This window comes from Trachypithecus francoisi, unplaced genomic scaffold (genome assembly GCF_009764315.1).
Source record: "Trachypithecus francoisi isolate TF-2019V2 unplaced genomic scaffold, Tfra_2.0 Lachesis_group6, whole genome shotgun sequence".
Classification (NCBI taxonomy): domain Eukaryota; kingdom Metazoa; phylum Chordata; class Mammalia; order Primates; family Cercopithecidae; genus Trachypithecus; species Trachypithecus francoisi.
Genome location: NW_022681471.1, coordinates 37,237,461 through 37,260,348, shown reverse-complemented (window position 1 = coordinate 37,260,348; position 22,888 = coordinate 37,237,461). Strand labels below are relative to the sequence as shown.

General features: G+C 36.7%; 1 protein-coding gene, 1 non-coding gene and 1 pseudogene across 3 annotated transcripts in view; 1 reads left to right on the top strand and 2 right to left on the bottom strand.

Annotated features, from left to right (window-relative positions):
- Positions 1 to 22,888, bottom strand: part of LRCH2 (leucine rich repeats and calponin homology domain containing 2) — a 131,733-nt gene that overhangs the window by 5,626 nt on the left and 103,219 nt on the right. Inside the window, exons 15-20 of one of the 2 annotated variants that reach the window (XM_033201490.1) lie at positions 10,603 to 10,647; positions 7,325 to 7,375; positions 4,647 to 4,704; positions 3,777 to 3,889; positions 3,456 to 3,593; positions 3,228 to 3,305 (exon numbers count right to left, since the gene is read on the bottom strand). In XM_033201490.1, the coding sequence (XP_033057381.1) occupies positions 3,228 to 3,305; positions 3,456 to 3,593; positions 3,777 to 3,889; positions 4,647 to 4,704; positions 7,325 to 7,375; positions 10,603 to 10,647 (483 nt within the window). The remainder of the gene's footprint in view (positions 1 to 3,227; positions 3,306 to 3,455; positions 3,594 to 3,776; positions 3,890 to 4,646; positions 4,705 to 7,324; positions 7,376 to 10,602; positions 10,648 to 22,888) is intronic. The other variant, XM_033201491.1, reaches the window with a different exon arrangement.
- LOC117078666 lies at positions 6,828 to 6,956 on the bottom strand. Its single transcript, XR_004435101.1, has one exon. It is a non-coding gene; the product is annotated as a small nucleolar RNA SNORA35 (small nucleolar RNA).
- Positions 13,799 to 13,961, top strand: LOC117078401 (annotated as a pseudogene).

Genomic DNA, 22,888 nt, shown 5'->3' with positions numbered 1-22,888 from the left:
CAAAGCAACATTATTCATAATAAACAATGAGTGAAAACAACCCAAACGTCTATCAACTGATGAATGGATAAACAACATGTGGTATGTATTTAGAACAGAACACTATTCAGCCATAAAAAGAAATGAAGTACTGATTTAGGCTACAAATGGATGAACCTTGGAAAAATTATACTAAGTCAAAGAAGCCAGACACTAAAGACCCCATATTGTATGATTTCATTATATGTAATGTCTAGAGTAGGCAAATTCACAGAAAGAACAGGGGAGGGACTACGAATGGGTAAGGGCTTTGTTTCTGGGGTGACAAAAATACTGTAAACAGGTTGTTGTAACTGTTGCTGAACTCTGTGATCATACTAAAAACCATTTAACTATACACTTTAAATCAGTGAATGCTATGGCATTTTAATTATATCTCAATAAAAATATTTTCTTAAAAAAGTCAATGTATATGCCCAATCCCAGGCTTAAAAAAAGAGAACTTCAATCCATACTTTCTAACCACATACAAAAACTAACTCAAAATTGATCATAGACATGAACATAAAACTCAAGATTATAAAACTTCTAGAAGTAAACATAGGAAAAAAAATCTTTGTGGCCTTGGATTATATAAAGATATCCTAGGTTTGACACAAAAAGCACAGCCCATTTTAAAAAATAAATTGTATTTCAATAACTGAAGATCCTGCTCTTTGAAAGACACTCTAAGGACAATGAAAGGATAAGATAAAGATTTGGATGTAATATTTATAAATCTGGTAAAAGACTTTATCCATAATTTGTAAAGAAATCTGAAACTCAAACATAGGAAAATAAACAACCCAATACAAAATAGACCTCAGATTAGAATATGTACTTCCAAAAAGAAGTACACTTCAAAGTACTTCAAAAAGAAGATATACAGATGGCAAATAAGTGCTTGAAAATATGATCAGCATCATTAGTCTTTAGGAAAACGCAAATTAAAACTGCCCTGGCAAGTCAGGACATACATATCACAATGACTAAAATTTTTAAAAGACTGATCATACTGAATGCCAGTGAGGATGTAGAGGAACTGGAATTCTCACATACTGCTGACAGGAATGTAAAACGGTACAACCACTTTGGAAGAGTTTTGTATTTTCTTAAAATGTTAAGCATGCACCTACCATATGTTCCAGTTATTCCACTGCTAGGTATTTACCAAAAATTAAAGAATGCATAAATCCATACAAAGACTTGTATACAAATGTTCACAGCAGCTTTATTTGTAGTAGCCACTAAAACTGGAAACAACCCAAACATCCATCAGCAGGTCAAGGGATCAACAAACTGTGGTATATCCATACAATAAAATACTATCTAGCAATGAAAAGCAATGGTGTATTCATACATGCAATGACACTGACGAGTCATAAAATAATTATGCTAATGGAAAGAAGATAGAAAAATATAATACATATTGTATCATTCCATTTATATAAAACTCTAGAAAGTGCAAACAATCTACCATGACAGAAAGCAGATTAGTGGTTGTTGGAGAAGGAAGGATTGGAAAGACACATGAGGAAATTTTGGGGGGCAGTAGATATGTTCATCATCTTGACTGTGGTGATGATTTCATGGTGTATGCATATGTCAAAACTGATCAAACTGTATACTTTATATGCACTATATTGTATGTTGATAACTCAATAAGGCTGTTAAAAATTAGAAAACATCCTAAAACAAAGAAAATTAATTTAAAAATTATTATATATTACCAATTCTGAGGTCAGAGGAAAAACACTCAAGCTAAAAATAAGACCCTTAAAACAAAAATGACATAACATTAGTGAGGCAGTGAATGCTTGTAATCCCAGTTATTCGTGAAATAGAAGTCTAGAGCTCAGGAGTTCCAGTCCAGCCTGGGCAACACAGTGAGACTCCATCTCTAAAACAAGGTTTTTTTTTAATTTTGAAAAAGAAAAAATGGCAAAATGGGAAAATCTGTATAATGTAATGGCTGGAGAAAACGTTGCTAAGTTTGCTATTTCCCATTGGAAGACTGAGAGTAGAAAAAAGAAACAATAAACATTTTTAAGAATTAAAAATTTAAAACATCACATCAACCGAGCGCAGTGGCTCGCACCTGTAATCCAGCAGTTTGGGAGGCCGAGGTGGGTGGATCAGTTGAGGTCAGGAGTTCAAGACCAGCCTGGCCAACATGGTGAAACCCTGTCTCTACTAAAAATAAAAAATTATCTGGGTGTGGTGGCATGCGCCTGTAGTCTCAGCTACTTGGGAGGCTGAGGCAGGAAAATTGCTTGAACTGGGAGGCAGCAGTTGCAGTGAGCCAAGATCATGCCACTGCACTACTCCAGCCTGGGCAACAGAGTGAGACTCCGTCTCAAAAAAAAACACCATTACATCAAGTATAGACAATAGGTAATTAGAGAACATCATGTAATTTCCAAATTATCCAACAATTCACTGATTCTCTACACATTAAATTATGTTTACTTACTTGAGGGAAGAGGTTAAAATGGGATCTGTAGACCAGATTATTAAGACACTGTTCAAAAGACAGCTTAACAAGCACAACTTAATTGTGCTCTGATAACAATGTCATTTTTCTCCATAGTCATTCATGTAGAGGTTAGGTTTATAACACTTTACAAAGAAGCAATATTGTGACTACACATGTTCCTTATATGTTTACAATACTGCTTTAATGATTAATTGCATAGTAGTGCAATTATTACATGAAATGTAAGACAATTCCTAAAAATTTCAAAGTTTGCCCAATACAGATATTATCATAATATGCTGCTATAATTTCCAATTTTGCATTTTAAATAAAGTTTGAAAGGCTGTTTACACTGAATGCAAATCTTCCAATCAGAATCTATCCAATGACTTACAAAGGAGTCCAAATGTTCTCTGGAAAAAAAATAAAGAAAGAAAAAAAGATGGTAACAATGGCATCACAACCAAGTTGTAAATATGGCCACTGAATTACGTTTGGTCAGTGATGTGCATGATTTTCCAGATTTGTAGCTATTTTATAAATGACTTTAAAGGCAGTTAAAAACATTCATTAGATAACTGCTACAGTTAAAGCTGGAGCTTAGGAGAAGGTACCAAGAGAAGGCATTCATTTTCATGTTCAGAAAGCATTATTCGTTGCTCTAAGAAGAATCCCAGTTTGCATGTAATAAATTCAATTTAAGTGATCACGTTGTTAGACAAATAACAATTACCTGTGAGACACCCAACTTTTTACAAGCATCAAGAAAATTTTCTACATTTCTTCGACATTTTGCCATGCTCAGTTTGGGCTGTAAAGAGGGAAAAAATGTACTTTTAGGCATTTTTCTATGGAACTTAAGCAAAACTGAAAACTAAGTTCACTGAGGTATATTATTTAAAGACAATTTTAAGAAGCTATATCTTCTTTTAGAGAACTAACAAACTGTAACAACACTTACCACTGCTGGTGATGGTACATGAATACTAGCAACAGAACGTGGCCTTATATGATTGGCTAAATGGCAAAGAACAACCCCATCCATCAGTGCAGCTCCAATGTCATCAGGCAAAATTACTTTCAACCTGGATTCAAGATTCTATAGAGAAACAGGTATAAATCAGATACTTTATCTAAACATACATGTTATATGTTTATATTACTAATTGTTGTATAATCCAAACATTTTAAGGAGCATTGAAAATAAAATCCATATGCCTTATTAATTTTCCAAGTTAAACCCATTTCCACAAAGCAGATCTGAAAGAGCAATCTGACTTACGTTGCGAAGTTGTCGTATTTGCTCTCGCTCTTCCCGTAAATGTTCCATCTTTCTTCTCATTGTAAATCCCGGATCTGCTGCCCCATATTCTTGGCGAGATGAGCGGCTAAAAGCTATAAAAACAGAAATTTCCTAACTTGTTACAAAGTTAATGGGAAGGAGCAACTACTGATGGGGAAAGACGCATGATAAAAAGAATCAATACAAAATGACATAAAACATTATTACTTACTAATACATTCCAAATTTTTTAAAGAATATATTTGAACTCTATTTATATGCATAATTGAAAGCAACAGGGAAGATAAGTGTTAATGATTTATACTACCTATGCATGTTCTTATTCAAACATACGTTATGAGAAACTTATGGCCCAGGTTAAAAATGATTACTGAACATACGTCAGCCTTTTATCTTTTAAAAAAGGAAATTATTCTTGAAGGTCAATACAGTTACCCAGGAATAAAAACTATAATTCAATACCTTGCCAAGTAACATGGATCCATTTTCTTTTGGGCTTGCCAAATACGAAAAGATCCCTTTATAAAACCACAATATAATGGAGTGCTATAATTTCAAACAGTGTTTGGTCTGCTGGCAGAGTGGTCATTCTAACAGCAGTCACAGTAGAGTAGAAATAAGACTGCAGTATATCTAAGGCAAAAAGCTGAGGTTTCAGGAGCTTGAAGGTAAAGAGGAAGAAAGAAATGGGAATGGGAATTGGAAAGACAAATAAGATTAAGAGAAAATTGTTTTTAGGAGAGGGGAAAGAATTTATGTGTACTTAAAACTATGGAATCAATCCCATTTAAGCTGGGAAACTAGTTTCAAATATAATTGATAAATTTTATTTACAGAATATCTATTTACCTGATCTAGGCTTCAAGCCAAAGGGACTGTGTGAAAAACCATCAGTTCTGTCATATTCCTAAAAAAAAGTTAAAAGGTTAAAAATAAATAAATAATACAACTTCTTTTATTTCAAAATAATCAAGGTGCTTATTCATATCCATTCCAGTTTGGGGAAATACTTATTTTCCCTATGATTAGTGAAGAGAAAAGTAACTTGCATTTCAATTCAAGTTGATACGTTTCACTTTTAAGAGGTCAACTAATATTTGCTAGTTGAATTAACTATACAGGCTTTAATACTTTCATAGTAGAAAGAAAATGAAAATCATTAGTGAACTGTATAAAATAGATCGTACTTTTTGAAAGAACCAGATTGAAGTTTCCCAAAAAATGAAGTAAGCGTCAAGGAAAAGATAAGTGAATTTGTATTTACTCAGCATCTACTATAGACTTAACACCTAACAGTAGATAATCTGAAGGCAAACATATTTGTATAGGGACTGCAGAATGACAGATGATAAATATAATCTCTTCTATTTGAATACATATTGTTTCAAATGTTTCACACACAGTGGTTTGCTGTGGAAAGATTTGTAGTATATTAAACAAATCTGAAGGGGGAGTTAGAAAGCTTAGGCTATGTTTTGAGCACAACATATAATTTCTCTATGATTGTTTCTTCATCTTTCAAATGAGGTTACTGTGAAGATTAAATGAGATAACTAAATGAAACTATCGTGTAAAGTGATAAAATAATGTAACCTTAGCAGCACCTTATTTAATCTGTGCAACAACTCTGTGAAGTGAGTAGGGCTCAGCTTCAGTCACTTCTCTGCCATTTATAACTAAGCTAGTTGGGAAAGTTACCTATCTCTTCAGCTGTAAAATGATGAGGATCACACCTATTTTATGGAGCTGCTTTTAGGTTCAAATATAAAGGCAAGCACTTTGTTAACAGTAAAGCATTACACTAATTGGTTTTACTATTTTCCATTCACACATGAAATTAATGCAATCAGAATTCTGTAGATTACCTAAATCTTCTGTTAACATGTGATATGCAGTTCAAGTTAAACGTCAGTTGAGTTACCAAAACACATACATACTCACCACCCTATCCAAATCTACAAGCCTCCCAGTTTGTCTTCACTATTTTGGTTAAATTAATATGAATTCCTAGATGAAAATTTCACTGATCCAAATGAAATAAAAAATATATTATAAAACTCACACCTGTAATCTCAACACTTTGGGAGGCCGAGGCAGGTAGATCACTTGAGGCCAGAAATTCAAGACCAGCCTGATCAACATGGTGAAACCCTGTCTCTACTAAAAATACAAAAATTAGCCAGGTATGGTGGCATGTGCCTGTAGTTCCAGCTACTTGGGAGGCTGAGGCACAAGAATCGCTTGAATGTGGGAGGTGGAGGTTGCAGTGATCTGAGATCGTGCCACTGCACTCCAGCCTGGGCAACAGAGTGAGGTCATGTGTCAATAAAAGAAAAGAAAAGAAAAGAAAAGAAAAGAAAAGAAAAGAAAAGAAAAAAAATATATATAATATATAGCAATGTAAGTTATTTGAGAAATTTGGTATAAATAGTCTTCCCTGTGAGCACAGATCGTAAGATCATAAATCAAGCAAATAAGCAGTAGTCACTTATATGCTTATACTTGTAATTTAAGTAAAAGAATTGCAAAAGCATCTGACAAAGACTAATTTAAGATATCCTAATTTAAATCGTTTTCTAAAAGTATGTATACCATTTTACCTATCATATAAATAATTTAGAAACATATTTATAAAATTAATGTCCAAATCCATTTAAAAGTTTTGTAATGCAGATCACCCACAACAACAGACAAAGAATCCTAGCCTATTAAAAAAGCAACATCACCTACATATAATGAAATATAATAGCATCTATGTAACCAAAGTTACACGGTGAATTTGGGCCATCCAACACTTTAGGCAAAGTGTTGAATTCATCAAATGAATGTGTAATCATTTACTTACTAATGTCAATACACTTTAAGGTAATCTGAAGTAGAAGACACAGAGTTTAGAATTTTTAAAATGTATCTCTTGTTGTTAAGCAACAGAACTGAATAAATACATTAGAAGAATCAGTCATTCAAGTCACCAGAGTATTTGATCAAGATTTCACAAACTCTAACTTTCTGATACCCATTCTTCCAAAAAGGTGTAACCTCCTGTCGATAGGAACAACCCACTGCAGGGATGTTTCTCGTGGAAAAAGGAAATTTCTTTTGCATTGGTTTCAGACCGAACTGGTTACAAGAAAAACCAAAGGCCATTGCACAATGCTGAAGTACTTTTTCAAATTTAAAATTTGAAAGTTGTTCTTAAAATCTATCATTTATTTTAAAATATGGATGAGTGAGAAAGCATAGATTTGATAAAGTGAATTATTTCCTGCGATCTATAGACACTTCCCAATAAGAAAATCATAAACAAGTGCTAGTATCAATATTTTTACCAATAAATGGCATTCTTAGAACTTTTTATAGGCTAGAAGGTTTGTACAAACTATTCTGCCATGGATTTTAAAATATAAGTGAATATTACATTGCAAAAAAAAAATCAGGTTACAGAGAACTGGCAAGGAAGAATCTTATGTAAAACACAGAAAACATACAAAACATACTTGTAAAACATATAAAAACAGAACTTGTACCTCAGATGATACTGGAGATTGTGGTGACATATTAGCATTATCACTGTCTTGCTAAAACATAAAAATAAAGGATGGAAGATGAAATTACAATACAAATGATGATTTACACATATAAAAGGAAAACAAAAATTGTTTTGATCAACTACTAAAGGAAGAACTACTAAAGATATACCATCCAGCACATTGCCACTCTACATGTGGTCTGTGAACCAGCAGCCTAGGGATCCTCTGGGAGTTTAGAAATGCAGAATCTTAGGCCTCACCCAAGACCTAACTAATCAGAATCTACATTTCAATAAGACCCTCAAGTGGTTCGAAATATAGTACTTTAAAGTTTGAAAAATATTGTCTACATATAATAGCAGGATGTGTTACCAACTGAGACATGTAAATGAAGGCATGCAAAATCTCCATCACCCGAAATAACTTTCATTTGAAAATTTACATGTATCTAATATAGGCTTATTGATAATTACAAAGAATTTAATTTAATAAAACATTAAATGGTCCATGATTTTTAAATGACTATTCTACTGCCAACCAAATACGAAAATTTTGACATGTAACTTTGAATATGCACACTACATAGAACATGTATTCATTCATTCAACAAATGATATTGGCTACCTACTATATGTCAGACACTATGCTAGACACTGAGAGTACTGAAATTTAGTAAAATATCACCCATCCAAGGACCTTTCAGTCGAAGAGAGAAACAGATTCATGTATACAGGTAATACAACATTCTCAGTATAATACAGAACAATGCATGGCATATTACGAGGCACAGATAAGGGGCACTTGGTGGGGGATGATGAAGATGGTAGAGAAAGGCAAATTTCCTGAGAAAGTATAAATTCAGTAAAAAACTGAGTGTTTACCAGAAGAAGAAAGAAGGGAATAACATGCTAAGATGAGAGAAGAAGAACCAAAGCATGGAAGCAACAAATGTAAAGATGAGTGCAGAAAACCTCTGAGCAGTTTTGTCTTGCTGGAGGGTAAGGTGAATGGAGGGTAAGGTGAAAGAAGAGCAAGATATGAATTAAGGCTGATGTGGCAAGCAGGGGCTTGATAAAGAGGATCTAGAATTTATCTTCTAAGTTATGGGGAGAAATTGAAGGTTTCCAAGCAAGGGAATAGCCTGATTGCATCTGTGTTCTTTGAAATGACCACTCCGGCTGCAGTGAGAATGGACTAGAGAAAGGAGAAGAGCAAGGAAGCTATTGCAGTAGTACAGGCAAGAAATGGATGGGGGCCTCCACCAGAGCAGAAACAGTGAAATAAAAGCGTAATGTATGCAAAATATTTTAGTGCACATAAACAAACAGTAAGTCTTGGCTACTGATTAGATACTGAGGCAGGCAAGAGAAAAGCGGGTATGAGGAGACAGGGAAAATAAAATGTTTTCTGTCAAAGGCAGATGACAAATATTTTAGGCTTTGTGACAACTAGCTGTTCTCCTACTCCATGAGGAATATGTTCCAAGAACCCCAGTGAATGCCTGAAACCGCAGATAGTACCAGATTCTTTATAATACATGTGCTATGTTTTTTCCTATACATACATACCTATGATAAAGTTTAATTTATAAATCAGGTATGAGATTAACATCAATAACTAATAATAAAATAGAACAATTATAACAATGTATTCTAATAAAAGTTATGTAAATGTAGTCTCTAAGTGTCTTATTGTACTGTACTCACCTATTTTTAGACTGTGGCTGACCACAGGTAACTGAAACCTTGGAAAGTGAAATGGAGAAAAAGGAGGGCTACTATACTCAAACTCTGCCACAGTAATGAAAAGGTAGCCATAGGCAAATGAGTATGGCTGGTTTCTGACAAAGCTTCACTTACAATCACATACAGTATGTCAAATTTGGCCCGTGGGTCATAATTTGCCAGACACTGCTCCAGCTAGATGATGGAAGGTGATTCCATTAACTCAGTAGTTCTCAACCTTGGCTGGACATTAAACTTACATGGGAAATATTAAAAACTTCATTGCTCAGTCCATACCATATCATACCACAGGCCAATTAAATTATAATATCTAGGGGGTGTGACCCAGGCAACAGTATTGTCTAAAGCTCACCTTGTAATTTTAGTGTACAGCCAAAGTTGAGAGCCACTGCACAAACTGTTGGATATTAGTGAAAAAGTGGGTTTACAATCAAAAATTTTAAAAAAACTCAGTTTTGAACATATTAGTCCTATTGGGTTTATGAGATATATCCAGCAGAAATTCTAAGCAGGTAGGAAGACACATAAAAGATTGCAAGGGCTTGAACCTCTCCCAGACAAATCTGAGAGGCTTCAGCAGGTACACAGGTGTTATTCACTGAAGCTTTGACAGCTGGTGAAGACATGCTAGAGACCACACAATAGGCCATTCCCTGAGAATAATATTTAAAGGGTAAGCTGGGATCCTGTGGAGTTGGTGCAATGGAAAGCTTAGACAGGTGTGCAGGAACTGATTGTGCTCATGCACGGGTAAATATTGCCAAGCATACCCATACCAAACATGTAATTCAGGCTTAAGCATAAATACTAACAGTGAAAATATGACCAGCTATAGCCATAGCTGACTTTTATTCATCCCAGTAAATACTACCGGAGAGGTCACGGAGAGAAATCGGCATCTGATCTGGCAGACGCCCAATCATCTGGCTCTATTCATTATTCTTCCCTGTGTGATTCTATTTCCTAAAACTGAAGACATTTTCAGAAGCCCTGCCAAGTACCCAACATGAAATTAAATACCAATCTCTCCAACAAAAATACACAAAATTTATAGTAATGAGAATATATCTTTTCAACAATGATAGGTTGCTGCATAGTTTACACTGGTGCAGTAGAAAGGTTTATGGTAATGCACAAACTGTAGAAGTCGAATTTTAAATTTTAAAATGTATGCAGAATTTGTGGAAGGAGTTCCTAAACAAAGTTCCTAAAAAAAAATCTCAATTGACAACCAGGCTGACTTAGAAACATAAAAGATGTGAAAGACAACACACCTACACTCATGGATTACAGGTCTAAGATGAATGATGATAAAATTCTAAAACTGAATTATTAGTAATTCCATTCTAAAGGACATATGGAAATTAAGTGATCAAATTAATAACTGCATGATGATGCTCATATGTTTTTATTGTTGGACAAAAAACATGCATTAAATCAATAACAAAGAATCTGAAAAATGGATTGCATTTTACTCTCACTGAGCCAACTTCATATAAGTAAACATTTCAAATAATTATCTTTTCTTACCTCATCATTTTCATTGCCACTTGAACTCTTCCTCATTGATTTATACTGAAAAATATTTAAAACACATAATTTATTTTCCCTTGAACATATAAATTCTCTACTAGTAAACTATGTACAAGGTTCATTCATATTTTGGTAGCTTTATTAAATTACCTGATAACAAATTTAAGTATATAACAAGTGTAAACAGTCCTACTACTAAAACTAACAATATATGCTTTCCATGTGCAAGGCCTTGTTGTAAGTACTTTACACAGATCAAGTAACATTTCTTTCTTAAGTCAAGCTGTTTCCCATTCATTAAGGTAATCTGAGGGTGTAATCTGAGGGTTGTCTTGGAATTTTCCTTTTTCTTAATTCACTATATCTAACATGTCATCAAGTCAATTCTTTTTTTAATCTCTCTCAGACTTACTTCTTCAGAATTCTCACAACTACCACCCTTTCCCAGGCCCTCATTATCTTACACCTGGTCTATAATCTCACCATTCTAAGATGTCATCTATTATTAAGAAACCTACTGCTTTTGGGTTAAAAAAACTACATTAAATGTATATATTGATTAATAATTATAATAATGATGACAGCTAACACTTGTACTAGTGCTTGCTATATGCCAGTCACTGATTTAAATGTCTTACATGTATTAATCCATTTAACCTTCTTAACAACCCTACTACATAAGAACTAGGCTTATATGTGAAAAAATGCTTAGAGTAAGGCCGGGCACGGTGGCTCAAGCCTGTAATCTCAGCACTTTGGGAGGCCGAGACGGGCGGATCACGAGGTCAGGAGATTGAGACCATCCTGGCTAACACGGTGAAACCCCGTCTCTACTGAAAAATACAAAAAACTAGCCGGGCGAGGTGGCGGGCGCCTGTAGTCCCAGCTACTCGGGAGGCTGAGGCAGGAGAATGGCGTGAACCCAGGAGGCGGAGCTTGCAGTGAGCTGAGATCCGGCCACTGCACTCCAGCCTGGGCCACAGAGCGAGACTCTGTCTCAAAAAAAAAAAAAAAATGCTTAGAGTCAAGAAAATACAGTATGACAACCACTGGAATTCTTACTTCTGACTCCCCTTCACTGCAAATGATCCTACAAATCAGTGGCAGATTAACCTTCCATTTGCAACTCATGACTGTCCTGTTGTAACACCTACTAACTTTCGGATTATGTCCAAACTTCTTTGTCTGGCATTCAAGGTTCTTTCTTTTTAAATTATTCTTTTTTTTTTTTTACATTTGTATATACTTATATTTGTGGTCAATGTTTTTTATTATACTTTAAGTTCTAGGGTACATGTGTACAATGTGCAGGTTTGTTACATATGTATACATGTGTCATGTTGGTGTGCTGCACCCATTAACTCGTCATTTACATTAGGTATGTCTCCTAACGGTATTTCTCCAGCTTCCCTCCACCCCATGACACGCCCCCATGTGTGATGTTCCCCATCCTGTGTCCAAGTGTTCTCATTGTTCAATTCCTACCTACGAGTGAGAACATGCGGTGTTTGGTTTTCTGTCCTTGTGATAGTTTGCTGAGAATGATGGTTTCCAGCTGCATCCATGTCCCTACAAAGGACATGAACTCATCCTTTTTTATGGCTGCATTGTATTCCACGGTATATATGTGCCACATTTTCTTAATCCAGTCTATCATTGATGGACATATGGGTTGGTTCCAAGTCTTTGCTATTGTGAATAGTGCCACAATAAACATACATGTGCATGTGTCTTTATAGTAGCATGATTTATAATCCTTTGGGTATATAACCAGTAATGGGATGGCTAGGTCAAATGGTATTTCCAGTTCTAAATCCTTGAGAAATCGCCACACTGTCTTCCACAATGGTTGAACTAGTTTACAGTCCCACCAACAGTGTAAAAGTGTTCCTATTTCTCCACATCCTCTCCAGCACCTGTTGTTTCCTGACTTTTTAATGATTGCCATTCTAACTGGTGTGAGACGGTATCTCACTGTGGTTTTGATGTGCATTTCTGATGGCCAGTGATGATGAGCATTTTTTCATGTGTCTGTTGGCTGCATAAATGTCTTCTTTTGAGATGTGTCTGTTCCTATCTTTTGCCCACTTTTCGATGGGGTTGTTTGATTTTTTTTCTTGTAAATTTGTTTAAGTTCTTTGTAGATGGATATTAGCCCTTTGTCAGATGGGTAGATTGTTAAAATTTTCTCCCATTCTATAGGTTGCCTGTTCACTCTGATGGTAGTTTCTTTTGCTGTGCAGAAGCTCTTTAATTAGATCCCATTTGTCAGTTTTGGCTTTTGTTGGCATTGCTTTCGGTGTTTTAGTCATGAAGTCCTTGCCCATGCCTATGTCCTGAATGGTATTGCCTAGGTTTTCTTCTAGGGTTTTTATGGTTTTAGGTCTAACATTTAAGTCTTTAATCCATCTTGAATTAATTTTTGTATAAGATGTAAGGAAGGGATCCAGTTTCAGCTTTCTACACATGGCTAGCCAGTTTTCCCAGCACCTTTTATCAAATAGAGACTCCTTTCCCCATTTCTTGTTTTTGTCAGGTTTGTCAAATATCAGATGGTTGTAGATGTGTGGTGTTATTTCTGAGGCCTCTGTTCTGTTCCATTGGTTCTATTTAATGGTCCCCTTTACATATGCAGCATTATCTTCCATAACCCTTGGAAAAATAGATAACCAACCTGATATCTTAACCACAAACTGGGGGTGAGCTGTATTAGAGATAATAAATACAAGACGTATTGTTCCTCCACTGTCTCTCCTATGACAACTATCACTAATCTAGCAGCATGCTCTTTCCAGGTGATCTCACACACAACCTCAATATGCCTTCAACCCAGTGTGCCAGAGAGCCACTGAATGAAATTGGCATGTGTGAAAAAATCCTATTTATCAGGCAAGACAATCACTGAAGTCACTTATTTTTGGTTTTAATCTATATGTCAATGAAACAGTGATATTTGAGTGAATATGCTAATATTTATTAAGTGCTTACTCTGTGGCAAGTGTAATTCTAAGCACTTTTATTATTAAATAATTTAATAGTTATAACAATCATGTGAAGGAAAGTACAGGCACACCTCATCTTATTGAGTTTTGCTTTACTGCACTTCACAGATACAATATTTTTCTTTTTACAAATTGAATGTTTGTAGACACCCACTGGTGGCCATTGAGCAGATCAGATTCTGCTTGCTCAAATGCCTTACCCTACTTCCTTGGCAACCACATCCAACAAACCTGATATGGCTAGGATTGAGAAATGTGGTAAGTCACAATTGAAGAAGACAAAAAACGCAAGAAAAAAATTCACTGCCTTCCAAAGAAATGACCAAACAGGAGAAGCAAGCAGACAAATCATAATAAGGTATACATCATGAAAATGAACTGTACATTGCACAAGCATTGCCTTCATATTTTACTTTTTTTGGCTGATGAACTTTGCAAGATACAAAGAGGTTGGATCAAGTTTAAATGACTGTGCTGTTCCTCTCACATCAAAGAATCAAGAGCTACTGAAAATGAAGACTGCTTTTGCCTCTCCCATCTGCCTGGCTAGCAGATAAGGGAAAGAATTTGAATGTTGGTGAAGGAAGAAGCAGGGTGGAATGACAGTAAAAGCTAGAGTAAAACCAAGCTGACCCAAGGTGTCCTGCAAGCTATAAAATTCAGTTTAATCACAGTATCAATTTTTTTGTTCCAGTGATTTTATTGGGATATACAATTTTTTAAATGTGCAAATACAAAGTTTCAAAATGTGCAGAAAAGGTTTGTGGCAACCCTGTATCAAGCAAGTCTATTGGTGCCATTATTCCAATAGCACGTACTCGCTTCATGTCTGTCAAATTTGGGAATTCTTACAATATTTCAAACTTTTTCATTATTATCATATCTGTTATGGTGATCTGTGATAGTGATCTTTGATGTTTCTATTGCAATTTTTGAGAGATGACTCAAATGACGCCCATATAAGAAAACAAACTTATCGATAAATGTTGTGTGTGTTCTGACTGCTCCACTAACAGGTTGTTCCCTATCTCCTATTCTCTGACACACAAGAATATTGTAATTAGACCAATTAATAATCCCACAATGGCCTCTGAGTGTTCAAGTGAAAAGAAATCGTATGTCTTTCACTTTAAATAAAAAGCTTGAAATGATTAAGCTTAGTGAGGAAGACAGGTAGAAAGCAGAGATAGGATGAAGCTAGGCCTCTTGCTCCAATTAACTAAGCTGTGCATGCAAATAAGTGTTGAAGAAAATTAAAAGTGCTACTCATTCCAGTGAACATAACAAAAATAAGAAAGCAAAACAGTCTTATTGCTAATATGGACAAAGTTTGAGTGGTCTGGATAGAACAGCAAACCAGCCACAACTTTCCCTTAAGACAAAGCCCAGTCCAGAGCAAGGCCCTAACTCTCTTCAATCCTATGAAGTCAAGGTGAGGAAGCTGCTGAAGAAAAGTTGGAAGCTGTAGAGGTTGGTTGGTTCATGAGATTGAAGGAGAGAAGCTGACTGCGTAATATAAAAGTGCAAGGTGAAGTAGCAAGTGCTGATGTAGAAGGTGAAGCAAGTTATACAGAAGATCTAGCTAGCTAAGACAATTAATAAAGGTGACTACACTAAACAACAAATTTTCTATGTAGACAAAACAGCCTTCTATTGGAAGAATATGACATCTAAGACTGTTGTAGATAGAGAGAAGTTAATGCCTGCTTCAAAGCTTCAAAGAACAGGCTGACTCTTGTTAGGGGCTAATGCAGCTGCTGACTCTAAATTGAAGCCAATGTTCATTTAACCATCCAAAAATCCTAGGTACCTTAATAATTGTGCTAAATATTTTCTACCTGTGCTTTTTATAAATAGAACAGCAAAGCCTGGATGACAGCATATCTGTTTACAGCATGCTTTACTGCATATGTTAAGCCTACTTATTGAGCTCAGAAAAAAAGATTCCTTTCATAATGTTACTGCTCATTTACAATGAGTCTAGTCAACCAAGAGTTCTCATGAAGATGTTCAAAGAGATCAATGTGGTTTTCGTGCATAACATCCATTCTGCAGTGCATGGATCAAGGAGTAATATATCAACTTTCAAGTCTTACTATTTAAGTAATAACATAACATATAAAGCTATTGGGGTCATAGATAGTGATTCTTCTGATGGGCCTGGGCAAAGTAAATTGAAAACCTCTGCAAATGATTCATCATTCTAGATGCTATTAAGAACATTTGTGATTTATGGGAGGAGGTCAAAATATCAACATTAACGAGATTTTGGAAGAAATCATTCTGATTGTCATGGATGATTTTGAAGGGCTCAAGACATCAGTGGAGGAAATAACTGCAGATGTGGTAGAAACAGCAGGAGAACTAAAAGTAGAGCTTTTTTTTTGTTTTTGAGACAGGGTTTCATTTTGTCACCCTGGCTGGAGTGCAGTGTCATGATCTTGGCTCACTGCAGCCTTGACCTCCTGGGCTCTAACGATCCTCCTGCCTCAGCCCTCCCCACCAAGTAGAGGGGACTACAAGCATGTGCCACCATGACCAGCTAATTTTTTTGTATTTTTTGTAGAGACGGGGTTTTGTCATTGGCCCAAGCTGGTCTCAAACTCCTGAGCTCAAGGGATCCACCTACCTCGGCCTCCCAAAGTTCTAGGATTACAGGCATGAGCTACCACGCCTGGCCTAGAAGTAGAGCTTAAAGATGTGAGTGAATTACTGCAATCTCATGACAAAACTTTAACAAATAAGGAATTGCTTTTAATGGATGTGCAAAAAAGGTAGGAATTTTTAAGGTAGAATTTACTCCTGCTGAAGAAGCTGTGAATACTGTTGAAATGAAAACAAATGATTTACAATGTGACATACTCTTATTTGATAAAGCAGTGGCAGGGTTTTAGAGGACTGACTCCAATTTTGAGAGAAGTTCTACCGTAAGTAAAATGCTATCTAACAGCATCCAATGCTACAGAGAAATCTGTTGTGAAAGGAAAGTCCATTGATGTGGCAAACTAGAAATCGCCATAGCCACCCAACCTTCAGTAACCACCATTAACATCTACACAAGACCCTCCACCAGTAAAAAGATTATGACTCGCTGAAGGCTCAGATAATTGTGAGCAATTTTTAGCAATAAAGTATTTTTAATTAAGGTATATCATTTTTTAATACATAATACTATTATACACTTAGCTGATTACAGAACAATGTAAACATAACTTTTAAGGACTGGGAAAGCCACAAATATTCATGTGACGTGCTTTATTGTTATATATTCATGTGACTTGCTTTATTGAATAGATACTTGCTTTAATGGCGTTGTCTGGAGTCAAACCCACAATATCTCTTAAGTATGCCTGTATTGTTACACTCATTTGTAAAGCTTTTAAAAACAAACTTAATTAAGGTTACATGACTTGACAAAGTCACATAGTTAATAGGTATCCAAGTAAGGACTGGAACCCAAGTGGTGTGATTCTAGAAGCCCAGGCACTGTGCCATAAAATCATCTCTTGATATCTGCAAGGGATTGGTTCCAGGAACTCTGCCCCCACCTCACCCATGCCAAAATTCACAGATATTCAGGTCCCTTCCCTTATATAAAATGGCATAGTATTTGCATATAACCTACTCACATCCTCCTGTATAGTTTAAATCATCTCCAGATTACTTATAATACTGAATACAATGTAAATGCTATCTAAACAGTTGTTATACTATATTGTTTTTTATTTGTATTATTTGTATCTTTTTTTTTGCCTTTTTTCCCACATATTTTCAATCTTGGTTGGCTGAAAGCATGAATATGGAACCTGCAGATACAGAAGGCCAACTATACTTCCATTTCTAATTAATAGGAATTTGCCAGAGATAACAGGGCTACTGGGCATTCTCAGAAGAAGAAAAGCAAAAAGAACTAAGAAAGCATAGCCTGTGTAGAAAACAAAGGGCAGTTCAATGAGGCTACTGAGGAAAGTGAATTTTAGCAGGTAATGAAATATTGAGAAGGAAACAAGGAATGGTCCACAAAGATTTTAACAAGTCCAAACTTTATCTTATTGGTAATGGGAAGCCAATAAGAAATTTTTTGGATGATTTACAGTTTTACAGTTTTATTTAAAGAGCATTTACAGATTTACAGTTTTATTTAAGGGCATTTTCTCACATTGATAATTATTTTTTATTGATACGTAATGGTACATATTTATCAGGTACTTGTGATATTGTGATACATGCATACAACGTGTAGTCATCAAATCAGGGTAATCACTTCAAAGATATTTATCATGTCTTTGTGCTGGGAACATTATCAATCTTTTCTTCTAGCTATTTTAAAATATAATAAAAATTATTAACTACAGTCAAGCTATGGTGCTACTGAACACTAGAATAAAGAAATTTAAAGTCAGAGAATTATCCAAGAGCTGAGAAAGGAGGACCATTAATCAGTTATCACAACTGCCTAGGCAAGAAAGTATGAGGGTTCCAAAAAGGTCAAGGGCAATAGAGACAGACATGAATTGCAGAAAGGATGCATATATTAGGGCTGATAACCAATTAGGTGATGGAAATGAGAAAGAAAAAGAATCAAGAAAGACTGAGGAATAGAGTTTAGACAACTGGGTAGATACCATTAGGGGATGGGGTGGATACTTAACCTGAAATGTATGTAGGGCATGCAAACAATCAGAAACACAGATTCAGGGAACAAAAAAAATGTTATAGGATGTAAATTTAGACATATCAGAATATAAGAAACATCTAGAGTCATTAACACTCCAGAGAGTGCTTTTTAGAGTAATAAAATGAGGATCAGACCCTAAGAGCAAGCAGAAGAAAACTTACACAAGGACATCAAAATGATAACAGGAAGAAAAATGAGACAGAAACCAAGACAGGAGTATCAAGAAGGAAGATGTAGTCATCACTGCAAATGCTACACTGGATTTTGCCATTAGTAGGTGCATGTTAAAATCTAGCGAGGGGCTATTTCAGTGGAGAAATGGAAGCGAAAGCCAGATTGCAGTGGGTTAAGGAATGATCAGAAACTGGAGAACTAAAATAGAAAGTTTGGGCCTGGCCATGGTCAGGAGTTCAAGACCAGCCTAGCCAACAAAGTAAAACCCTGTCTCTACTAAAAATACAAAAATCAGCCAGGTGTGGCGGAGGGTGCCCATAATCCCAGCTACTCGGGAGGCTGAGGCAGGAGAATCACTCGAACCTGGCAGGCGGAGGTTGCAGTGAGCTGAGATCGCGCCACTGCACTCCAGCCTGGGCGACAGAGTGAGGCTCTGACTCAAAAGAAAAAAAAAAAAGAAAGAAAGTTTAGCCCTAAAAGAGAGCAAAGAGAGAAGGCAACAGCTAAAAGGGCAGTCAGGGATAATGGTAGTGTCAGGGCTCAGAAAATACTACCCCAAGATATGGCACCTTCAAGGTCACTCTCTGACCTTTTCCAGGCCATCCTTTCTTCAATCCCCCTTCTTCTCCCTAAGGCAGGTAATAGAAACTAGAATTCCCCATCTCACAAAGCAAGCCATACAACCTAGAAAGGTCACTCTCTAACCTCCCTTCTCCCTTTAAGATGCATGAGACAGGTTTCCTGCAGCACACTGAAGGAGAAGGAATGTCATAGAGAGACACAGGAAAGATTCTCAACAAACAGGCCCAGTTTGTTACCATTAGATCATACCCTTTTTTGTTCAATCATGTGTCTCCACAACTATTCATTTCTTTCATCAAACTTAGCATGAACGTACAGTTTTCCCTGGGTCTTTGGGTCTTCATTCTGAAGGTCTTTGGGTCTTTGTTTCTCTGGGTCTTTGGGTCTTCATTTTTGTGTCACATAAAAGCTTGATTAAATTTTTATGCTTTTCTCTTGTTAATCCATCTTTTGTTATGGGGTGTCAGCTATGATTCTTGCAACGGGTAGGGAAAAGATATTACTTTTTCTTCCCTATAATAGAGGTTTGAGCACATTTATAAGGTGAAAGGTAAAGAGGCAGGAAAGACATAGAAGAATAAGAGGATAATTGAAACGCAAAGAAATACAAGATGATATACTTAAGAATTTAGAAAATGGGAAATGTATTACTGTTACTCAACTACAATTCTAATTTAAAATACTCATTATACAAGAAAACTTAGAAAGATGCTAAGTTTGCAGTACTGCACATATTTAAATGTCTTGAAAACTCAAACCTAATATATACATAGATTTGAAAATACTAATTCCAAGTTTTTACTAATTCAACTCAGCTATCCCCAACTAGTATTAGTATGAATTCTGAATTACTGAAGTTTTATTACATCTAAATTCAAATGTTACAATAAAGGCCTAGTATAAAAACCAGAAAAATAGAAAGATCAGTCCATCTCAGAAGCTTTTATATACATATATATACACATATTTTTTGAGGCTAGTCAAGTGAAGCAGCGGGAGTGTAAAATAAACAAGGAAATGTGTAATTGTGAGCAATTTGTTGTAAACACCACTGAATTCGGACTAGCCTCAGAAGCTTACATTAATTTCAAAGGAGAGACAATAACTTGTATACAAACTCTGACTCAGAATATATCAGTTTATTTTACAATCCCAGTGGCTTTCTTATTCCCGTATAAAACTAACAATGATCATAGAAAATGTGTCAAAATATTTTCCAGGGGGTTAGCCTTTAAATAAAAATAGTGTGCTGTATTTATGAAATCAATATGTATTTTATGAGTTATAATGTTTTATCACAATAGTAATGAGATACATTTGAAGACATATATGCCACTTAAATAAATCAAATAATATTTAAAACTAACTGGCTAGAGATACTCTAATACTTTTTAACTGTTTTGTCTAGAAATCAATTATTAAATGCATTTAGAAATTCACTTGTGGCCAGGCGCAGTGGCTCACACCTGTAATCTCAACACTTTGGGAGGCCAGGGCAGGCAGATCACGAGGTCAGGAGTTTGAGACCAGCCTAGACAATATGGTGAAACACCATCTCTACTAAAAATACAAAAATTAGCCAGCTACCCACAGCAGCCAGCAGTGCAGGGAGAGAAAGCCTGTACACTTGGGGGAGGGAGAGCACAGGGACTGGGGGACTTTACATTGAACTTAGTGCTGCCCTGCCACAGAGGGGAACAAAGCTGTGCTGCGCTCAACCAGCACCCAAGCATGGAGGGAGCATTTGGATCAGCCCTAGCCAGATGGGAATCGCTCATGCCAGCAACTGGAACTTAAGTTTCTCAGTAACCTCACCAATCACAGGCTAAAGTACTCTGGGGTTCTAGGTAAACTTGAAAGACAGTCTAGGATTGCAATTTCTAGGCAACTCCTAGTGCTGTGCTAGGCTTAGAGCCAGTGTACTAGGGTGGCATGTGACTTAAGGAGACATCAGCAGGGGAAGCTAAGGGAGTGCTTGCACCACTTTTCTCCCAACCTCAGGCAGTGCACCTCGCATCAATGAGAAAGAGACCCCTTCCTTTCACCTGAGGACAGGATAGGGAAGACTGAGGAGGACTGTGTCTTACCTCTTGGATACCAGCTCAGCCACAATAGGATAGGGCACTGGCTAGAGTTGTGAGACCCCCATTCCAGGCCCTAGCTCCTGGATGACATTTCTAGACACACCCTGGGCCAAAAGGGAACCCACTGCCTTGAAGGGAAGGACCCAGTCCTGCCAGGAGTCATCACCAGCTGACGAAAGAGCCCTTGGGCCCTGAATAACCAGCAGCAATGCCCAGGTAGTATGCTGCGGGCCTTGGGAGAGACTCTGAGATGTGCTGGCTTCAGGTAAGACTTAGCACAAAACTAGCTATGGTGGCTACATGAAGAGACTTCTGTTTGAGAAAAGCAGAGGGAAAAATAAAGGGAAACTTGGCACCTTAGGAACCCACTCATTCACAGTGAGGTAAGCAACAAGCAGTCTCTTGGAGTTCAGGAATCTAGGCCTCCACTCTTGGGCAGCATTCTGGACCTGCCCTAAGCCAGAATTCAGGGTGAGTCCCAGGACTGGCAGCATTCACCACAAGCTGATTGAAGAGCCCTTTGGCTTTAATAGAACATGAGCAGTGGCCTAGCAGAAACCCCCATGGGTCAGTGGTGGTGGTGGCCACAGAAAGCTGTTCCTCTATCTGTGGAAAGGGGAAAGAAGAGTGGGAAGGACTTTGTATTGTGGTTTAAGTGCCATCTTAGCTGCAGTAGAATAAAACATCAATAGTAACGTTAAATGTCAGTGAACTAAACTATTAAAATAAAAAGATATAGAATGGCTGACTAGATGAAAAAATAAGACACAATGACCTGCTACCCACAAGAAACACACTTGAGGCCAGGTGTGATAGCTCATGCCTGTAATTCCAGGGCTTTGGAGGCCAAAGGGGGTGGATCACTTGAGGTCTCAGTTAATTTAGAAAGTTTATTTTGCCAAGGTTGAGGATGGTGCCTGTGACACAGCCTCAGGCAGTCCTGATGACATGTGCCCAAGGTGGTCAGAGCACAGCTTGGTTTTATACATTTGAGGAAGACACAAGACATCAATCAACATATGTAAGACAAACATTATTTCAGTCCAGAAAGGCAGGAAAACTGAAAGCAGGGAGGGGGCTTCCAGGTCATAGGTAGATAAGCGACAAATGGCTGCATTCTCTTAAGTTTCTGATTAGCCTCTCCATAGGAGGCAATCAGATACGCATTTATCTCAGTGAGCACAGTGGTGACTTTGAATAGAATTGGAGGCAGGTTTCCCCTAAGCAGTTCCCAGCTTGACCTTTCCCTTTAGCTTAGTGATGTTGGGGTGAGGCCGAGGGGGGTGGATCACTAGAAGTCAGGAGTTTCAAGACCAGCCTGGCCAACATGGTGAAACTCTATCTCTACTAAAAATACAAAAATAAAAAAACTAGCTGGGCATGTGCTACTCAGGAGGCTGAGGCAGGAAAATTGCTTGAACCCAAGAGGCAGACTGTTGCGGGAAGTCAGGGACCTGAACGGAGGGACCGGCTGAAGCCATGGCAGATGAACATAAATTGTGAAGATTTCATGGACATTTATTAGTTCCCCAATACTTTTATAATTTCTTACGCCTGTCTTTTTTTTTTTTTTTTTTTTTTTTTTTTTTTTACATTTTCTGGAACTCATTTTACTGTCACTCTCTAATTTTGAAATAGTTTTTGGTAGAATTTTTTTTTTTTTTTTTTTATTTATTTATTTATTTTTTATTATACTTTAAGTTCTAGGGTACATGTGCATGACGTTTATATCATGTATAGCTCCCCAATGCAATCCCTCCCTC